Source organism: Magallana gigas, chromosome 3 (genome assembly GCF_963853765.1).
Source record: "Magallana gigas chromosome 3, xbMagGiga1.1, whole genome shotgun sequence".
NCBI classification, from domain to species: domain Eukaryota; kingdom Metazoa; phylum Mollusca; class Bivalvia; order Ostreida; family Ostreidae; genus Magallana; species Magallana gigas.
Window position 1 is genome coordinate 50,351,640 of NC_088855.1, and position 8,857 is coordinate 50,360,496.

At 33.6% G+C, this 8,857-nt stretch overlaps 1 protein-coding gene across 1 annotated transcript; it reads left to right on the forward strand.

The window, feature by feature from the left end:
* The first annotated feature begins 5,087 nt into the window (after positions 1-5,087).
* On the forward strand, positions 5,088-8,584 carry LOC105323644 (small ribosomal subunit protein mS23). The gene is made up of 5 exons (XM_034480719.2): positions 5,088-5,205; positions 5,985-6,152; positions 6,773-6,844; positions 7,419-7,647; positions 7,972-8,584. The coding sequence occupies exons 1-5, from the start codon at positions 5,162-5,164 to the stop codon at positions 8,074-8,076; spliced, it is 618 nt and encodes a 205-aa protein (XP_034336610.2). The 5' UTR covers positions 5,088-5,161; the 3' UTR covers positions 8,077-8,584.
* Positions 8,585-8,857: the final 273 nt, after the last annotated feature.

The following is an 8,857-nucleotide window of genomic DNA, read 5'->3' on the forward strand; positions in this document are numbered from 1 at the left end:
TACTTGCGTTCGTTGCATTTCTTTATTTAGTAATTGGTTGCACTAGAATACTCTAAAATGAAGAAATATTTACAACATGTAATTCAAAGTAAATTGTGTTACAGCCAATGAACCTAACATTAACTGATAACCCCCCCCCCCCCCCCCAGAATCTTCTTTTTTGGTTAATGAAAAAAACACCCCAAGGGTTGGTATCAGCCTGAGTCTATATTTAAACGTAATATCACATGCACATGTATAGGCATATGTATTCAACGCAATAATTTCCGCCTAAATTGGTAAGAGAATTTCTCGATGATTTCAAACCGATGTCATTGTCGAGTCCCGAGTGTATTCCATCTTATGATAAAAGTTCAAATAATGCGTTTCCACTGAAACGAGGAACAGTACGTGTGACTATGTTCATTCTTGATGCAGATTCATAACAATGAACATGCATGCATGCATAGTAATACCTTTGTTGCGAGCCCAAAACCACAGGGGCTCGGTTGTCGGATAGTGGAGTTCTTTATGATTTGTTCCTAAGGAACAATCTATTCTACTATATAAGCGAGCGCAGCGAGGCGGCGCGAAGCGCCGCTCGCGTAGCGAGCTCTATAGACAACGTGTACGAACGGAGGAAATTCGAGTTGAAATCTGCATATTGTTCAAAGAAAATTTTGTGGACTCGCGTGAAAAAGTTCTACATATCCCAATAATGCTTTGCGGTGCATAGCAACATGGTGGAACAGGAAGCGTTTCTACGGAAAATTCTTACCTCTAAATCGCATACATCATTTTCATTTAACAATAAAAAATCCTTTTAAAAACATTAAAGTAAACAACACATATGCTTACGTCAAAAAACCTGTACCTATCTGAACTTTTGCTGACATATGACGTCATTTCTTTCCCATTTGTCCGACAATTTACGAAAACTATCGAGCGCAAAAGAAAGTTAAGTATGACGTCACAGTGATCTTGCGTTTTAATTTCCCGGGATACATTTAGAGGTGGATCAAGCATCTGTATTGGATGTAACGTGTAGGAAGTACTCAGTATCAGTGTTAACGGTGACTCTTTGGCTGATTAGTTTAGTTTTGATAATTTTTTTGCTTAGTAAATACACATGCAAGTTCCATGCTAAAACTGTCATATTCATCCAATCATATATGCATACGTTAGGTAGGTGACAAAAATTATTAAAAAAGAAAAGTCAAATCATTATTAGATCTACGTGCAGCCACGTCATTTTGTAATGAATAAATAAAAGGAAAACAATTGAACTGTTAAAATATCTACATGTATTTGTTATAGTTGCATATGTGGTCAAACCTTTCAAAAATATTGGATATCATACACTAAAAAAGAGTGAGGGCACATGTCTACAACGCTTATAGAGCGTACAAAAAAAAATTGATGTCACAGAGGAAAATAATTAAAACACAGGTAACAGGAAGGAACAGAATGAGAAATAACACAGACACACAATTTATTGTTTACTGATTTTAATAATCATTATTAAAAGGTAAAGTAATGATAAAAAATAATTGTATTTACATTAAAAAAAAAACGGCTTTGTGTTTATCAAAATATTTTAATAAGTCTGTTTAACATTTTATTAATGCTCAGTGGTAGTTTGTTAAGTGTAAAAGCCTAGGAAGGGACCATTGGAATAAAAGTTTGATAACTTCGGGTTCCTTGAATTGCGGTGGTAAAAGTTTTCGAGACAAAGCCAAGTTTTTTGGTTAGGGCAAGTCCACGGGCTGCATTTAACAATGATGACAGATGTGTGGTTCCTTCTTCGCCCGCACCAACGGTCACACCGTAAAACATATTATGTCTATGTTGGTCACGATTTTGGCCAAATTTTATTTTTTTGCTTTATTATTTATACCGAGCGCAGCGAGAGGCGGGCAAAGCCCGCCCTGCAAAGCGAGGATTAATGGTAACAAGTATATATATGAAAATCAGTGAAAAATGAAATTTGAATCCGGGGTACTAAGGCCAAAAAATTTTTTTCCAGTCCTGGGCGCCGCCATATTGGCAGCCATTTTGTTTTTAAAAAGTTAGTTTGATCATTGATTGACTGGTACTTATCGATGTTTATTGCCCCTAAACTCCATTAAAATTTTCTAGTGTTTCAATAAAAGGTAATTTGAATTAAAAGAAATAAAAGAGGACACCAGATAAGTTTAAATAGTGCTTCAATGAAGAAACACGACTAATTCTATGTATATCTTATTAAATTATCAGATGGAAAATTATAAAAACATTAACATCAAGGAACTGATCTTTTAGATACTGAGTAAAGTATTCAATTTTATTACCGCGGCATTTATAGCGAGCGCAGCGAGGCGGCGCAAAGCGCCGCTCGCGTAGCGAGCTCCATAGACAACGTGTACGAACGGAGGAAATTCGAGTTGAAATCTGCACATTGTTCAAAGAAAATTTTGTGGACCCGCGTGAAAACGTTCTACTATCCCAGTGATCCTTTGCGGTGCAAAGCAACATGGTGGAACAGGAAGTGATTATACGGAAAATTCTTACCTCTAAATTGCATACATCATTTTCATTTAACAATAAAAAAAAATCCTTCTAAAAACATTACAGTAAACAACACATAAGCTTACGTAAAAAAACTTAACTTTTGCTGACATATGACGTCATTTCCTTTCCCGAATTTGTCCGACAATTTACAAAAACAATCGCAACTTCTCGGGCCTTTCCGGCAAGCTCGGAAAAACACCTCGAATGTCACTCTCTGGCTCAAACATTCGTCTGAGAGAGGAACGAAAGACAACTCTGCATGGGAGATTGCTCGAATGTATTAACACCACCGGATGTTCGAATTTTATACAAAATGGAGTCGCTTCCCATTAAATTAAATATCGGCTAAACAGCATTATGAGACACTTCTGTGGTATATTTTAGGGTATATCATTGACTTAAATGAAGTCTAACTAACATTTTAACAGATCTTAAAATGTGTTGAATTTATATCAAGTTTTATAAAAAGAGGGGTTGTCATGGACGCCTAGGTAATACATTCGAGGTGTTTTTTCCGAGCCTGCCGGAGAGGCCCGAGAAGTTGCGATTGTTTACGAAAACTGTCGAGCGCAAAAGAAGGTTAACTATGACGTCACAAAGATCTCGCGTTTTAATTTCCCGTGATACATTTAGAGGTGGATCAAGCATATGTACTGGATGTAACACGTAGGAAGTACTCAGTATCAGTGTTAACGGTGGCTCTTTGGCTGATTAGTTTTGTTTTGATGATTTTTTTTTGCTTAGTAAATACACATGCAAGTTCCATGCAGTGATGCTAAATTTATTGTCATATTGATCCATTCATATATGCATACGTTAGGTAGGTGACAAAAAATTATTAAGAAAGAAAAGTCTAATCATTATTAGATCTACATGCAGCCACGTCATTTTGTAATGAATAGATAAAAGAAAAGAATTAAACTGTTAAAATATCTACCGGTACATGTATTATTTTGTTATATAGTTGCATATGTGGTCAAATAATATTGGATATCACACACTAAAAAAGGGGTGAGGGCACATGTCTACAACGCTTATATAGCGTACAAAAATTTTAAAAAGATTTAAAACAAAAATTAATGTCACAGAGGAATATAGTTAAAACACAGGTTACAACAAGGAACAACATGAGACAAAATTTATTTTTTACTGATATTAATGATCATTATTAAAAGGTAAAGAAAAGATAAAACATAATTGTATCTTTAAAAAAAAAACGGCGTTGTGTTTATCAAAATATTTTAATACAATGTAAGTCTGTTTAACATTTTATTAATGCTCAGTGGTAGTTTGTTTAAGTGTACAAGACTAGGAAGGGGCCATTGGAATAAAAGTTTGATAACTTCGGGTTCCTTGCGGTGGTAAAAGTTTTCGAGACAAAGCCAAAGTTTTTTGGTTAGGGCAAGTCCACGGGTTGCATTTAACAATGATGACAGATGTGTGGTTCCTTCTGCGCTCGCCCCAACGGTCACATTGGTAAACATATTATGAATTAAATTGATAAACAATGAAAGGAGAAATAAAAAAAAGTTCGGAATAACGTAACTCTCTTCGGCTATTTCCGAAGACAAAACGTGTTCGTTTTACGTCTGAAAGATGACGTCATAATGTAAACTGAGCACGCGACGTTGAGTTAAACTTTTGCTAATGATTTGAGTAGGCAACCAGACGGACCCTACTGCGTCCGTTTCAAATTAATTTTGTTCTACAAAAATCAAACTGCAATGTGTTAAATCTGCGCTCGGTCCAACGGTCACACCGTTTACATATTAATGCTTTAGAAATGCATTTCTAATGATCAAATGAATTTATGAATTTTGAGAGTCAATTAATCGTAGAGTTATAAGCAAGGCACTTGGCTCACAACTCTTTGTCATGTAAACAAGGCTCGTGCCCTGTTTTTGTTTACATATATTAAATATGTCATTAAAAATCTTTTTTCAAACTGATTTGTCTATCTTCTTTTACATTTTAAGCATGATAGATAAACAATTCCTAACGTTTAACACATTATTTTGGTCTAAAACTGTAATTTTCACTTCAACATTCAAAATGTAAACAAAGGCTTTGTTCAGTACATAACGAAGAATTTCAAGCTCTGTAACTTGCTTATAACTCAACAAATGACACTCAAATTTTGGTTGCATATTAAAAATGCCATACTGAAGCATTGTAAACATTAAAATCGGGGAAATAATTTTTGACCAAAATCGTGACCATGCCCCTTTAAGGAAAGTATAGTGAAATTAATAACATTATTGTAGGTTTATAGCTTTGTTATGTAGATGTAAACAATTCGGTGTGTCGATGTATCTATTTCGTAAATGCCCGATATGTAATGTCAACCCGTGCACGAACTGTCAAAGTCTATATAGTAGTAATAAGTGTATTTGGAAAAGATTCACTGAACTTGAACCCCTGTTTCAATCATGTAAAAAAGGTGTATTCAATGTACGTTGAATATACACATTTTTAACATTGGTCCATTTTTTAAATCATTTCAAACAAAACTGTCATTTACACCAATACTCATCTCTCTCTCTCTCTCTCTCTGTACGAAAGAAAATGGTAAAAGTTACTATTTAAACAAAACAAAAACTAGTTCCTTATTTTATAAGAACCAGTTGAAAAAATGGCGTCCTCCAGAGGACAGTTCATTGGGACAATTTACACAAGGTAAATTGAATCCAAGTTGCAACTATTTATGAAAATGTCAGATAACACGATAAAAATGTTTTTTTGTTATGTACCTGTCTTTTTCATGATCGTACAAAAGAAATGATATGATAGTGAATATGCACATCGCATACATGTAGGACAGCTATACGAGGAAATTCGGAACTGCTTGATGACAGTGTTTGAACATTCGAGGTTTTAATGAATAATAGATACTCTTAATAACAAAGGTTTACCATTTATTGAAAATTTTGTAATTTAGTATTGTACAACGTGACATACATATGTAGGCGATGCATGGTAAATTTTGTGTCATTTGTTTTATTTTGGTTTGTACTTGTAGTTGTAGCTCAACATCAACGATTGTGGATTTCTTGTTGTTTTTATAAAACCGATAGTAATTGGTATTCGGCAATAATGGGTACTTGGCAATAATGGATACAAGCACTTTATATTTAAACTTTTATACATTTGCACCAACTGTTATAGAAAGAATAATCTTACCGTGACCATGCTACGTTAAACTGGGTCTGTGGGACATCTGTCATTTTAACAATACTCCATAGAACATTTTATCTACAACTGCCAGAGACCTACATGTACACTGACATCACAATTTGCTGGATGTTTAACTCAGTTGGCCATTATCAGGTCCAGTACAATCACTAGATTTAGCTACATAGCTCAGTTGACTATTGTGTTGACTTTTTTTAAAATTGCTAAGATATTGAAACTGCTCTTCAGTGCTCTATAGTTTGATTATTTGACTGTCTTTGCAGAACACAAGGATTGATTCGGTCTGGTGCTATGAGAAGAGAAAAAATTCCTCTCTGGTTTAATATTTATGAAGCTTTTCCACCATTAGACAAATTTAATGCGGAGGAAAAAGAGCCTGACCAGGCTCGCAGAATTAAACGAATTAATTACCCAGAGGACCTAATCCGAGTGTGAGTGTAAAATTAGAGGACCATATTGTTTTTTTATCAATCGAGTTTGATTTATACTTTAATTATTTTGTCATTTGAGCACCACATCTTGTTGACATAGTTTCTCTATGTTTTATTTACTGTAGAATCATTAGAATTCGTGGTGGCTCAATTTTCGTGGTATTCGTGGTTAGCCCTCCCCCACGAATTTACATTCTCAACGAAAACAAATTTAGAAAGAATTATCTTTTGTTACTGAAACTGAAAACCTGCGCATCCACGAGATAACATTCCCACGAATAAGCAAAATATTTACAATCCATGAAAATTGGCCCACACGAATTTAAATGATTCCACTGTATTGGGGTTTTAAAATTATTTCATTGTGTATGCATGTGATTATAAAAAGTATTTAGGGATTAAAAAACAATCTAAACAAGTTTTTTTTCCTTTGTTTATGCACTCATTTCATATGCCACCATTTATGTATTGTTAGGTGCATCGTCTGAAAACCTCAACCGGTGAATTGACCGTGTGTCAGTTTCCATTTGAGGTGGTCAGCCGTTTTTGATGTCTGACAATGTAATGGATTGGATGTAATGCAATTAATTTTTTGTAAAATTAATTTTTGTTGACTTTAGCAAATTCTATGAGAGATATGGTACACCAGAGGTAGTGAATTTGGAGAGCAATGTAGACACCCTTAGCCAAAAGTAAGTGATGTTCCTGTCGATAACATTCTGTACAACTATATAACAACAGCGTCAAATGTATGAACTTTCGAATCACTGATACTGTATTGTGGATTTCATTATGGTCATGGATACCCATGAGGTTAAACATTCACACATTGTTTAAAGCATTATAAAAGTATTTTATTAGAAGACATTGTCTATCTACTTGACTATATTACATCTCGGTGAATCTATGAACTTAAAATACAATTTTTTCATGAAATAACTTTATACAGTTATAGCCTTTTAATTTTTATTCCCTATTTTATGTGAGTACTTGATGCTGCAATTTTGCTGTTATATATCAAATTTCAGAATGTGAATTTTTGTTGTTATTTTATATAGTAAACAACTCCCAGTAAAATGAAAACATGATTTCAAAATTTGTGAGTGATACCTCTTGCAATTTTTTGCAGAACTCATAATAATATTGCATTTTTAATTAGGAATTTACAGTACCTGTATGTTACTTTATAGAATCCATTCATATTTAGTATTTTAAATATAATGTGCCTAATTTCTAATTATCATTTCTCTTCTGTTGTTTATTCAGATTTGCAAAATATTACATTGCGAACAAGAATTCAATGTTGAAAGAAAATCCAGGGTTATCTGAAAGTAAACAAACTGAAGACAGATTGAAGGAAGGGGCTGAGGGCGATCCCACCAGTGAGGACACACCTAGCAAAGAATCCCAGGTCCAGTTTGAGGACCTCCTCAGAGTCTTTTCCCATGATCACAATCTCAAAATGAGTGCAGAAGACATTCGTCGACAGAAAAAGGTATGTTTTGGAAGAATTCTAGTTTGCAGATTCCATTAAAATGATAACAATTCATTGTCCAAATAATCTGTACTCCCAGTTTGGATTATATTTAAACATGCAACATGTGTAATCATTTTGTTGCTGCCCATTATTACATGTACCTACATAAAATACTGTCATTATCATCAAAGTTCCTTGTGTATTATGCCATAGCTTGATCCAAGTTTCACATGTTTTTACCTGTTAATTTAATGTACATATCTGATGTTCTCCAGGTAGTAAGTTTTAAATATGTATAAAGAAAATATGAAATGTAATATTAATATTGTTTTCTTTTAATAGAAAAGACGACAAGAGATTATGCAGATAAGGAAATTAAGAAAAGACAATAAGGACTTCAAGTCCGAGAGTATCTTTGGCACCTGGGATGAATTAGAGAGATCCTGATTCTTTGTGGAATATAGCATTAACATTGACAAGAAAATTTCCTCTGCTAAAAACCTACGACCAATTTTTTCTCAGTGATGAAGTGTGATAGACAAGTCAGCATGCCAATGTCAGAAGAATTGATTTTGTAAATCTTGATTTCATCCTTCGGTGTGATATTAAATTGAATTTGGAAAGAAAGATTAATCTGTAATTTGATGAAGATCATGAAATACAGCAGTTGTCTTTCTTGAAGCATGGTTGTAAGAGTATCACAAGTTTTTTTCAGTTGAAAGTTTTTTGGACTGATTAAAAATGATAATGTCATGCTATGTTCAAATATGATATTTTATCCTGTAAAAAATGATGCATCATCTAGAAGCTACACGTTTTATATAATAATGGTAGATAACTCTTCCACCTCAACTGGTCTCAGTCAAATAGATGAAAGGAAAAAAATATATATTTTAGCATGATAACATGTTGGTCAAACAATAAATTATAAAACAATAAAATAACGTTATATGTATGTAATGTGTCACTTATTATTGCAGACGATTTTAATAAATATTGAATACTAATTGAATTTAAAATCTGTTTTGAAGCGCTGCATGTAATTGGGTGTAATGAGGGACAGGGCATGTATCGCTATAGTTTAATGGACTGTTTTATCACCTGATGGAAGATATTGTCAGAGGTTTTTTTTCAAATATTATTGACGAGCTATCTACTTTAACAAAATCGTATTACTAGGATTAGAAAAATAATTAGTAATGCACTTCAAAATCTATTTAAGAATCAA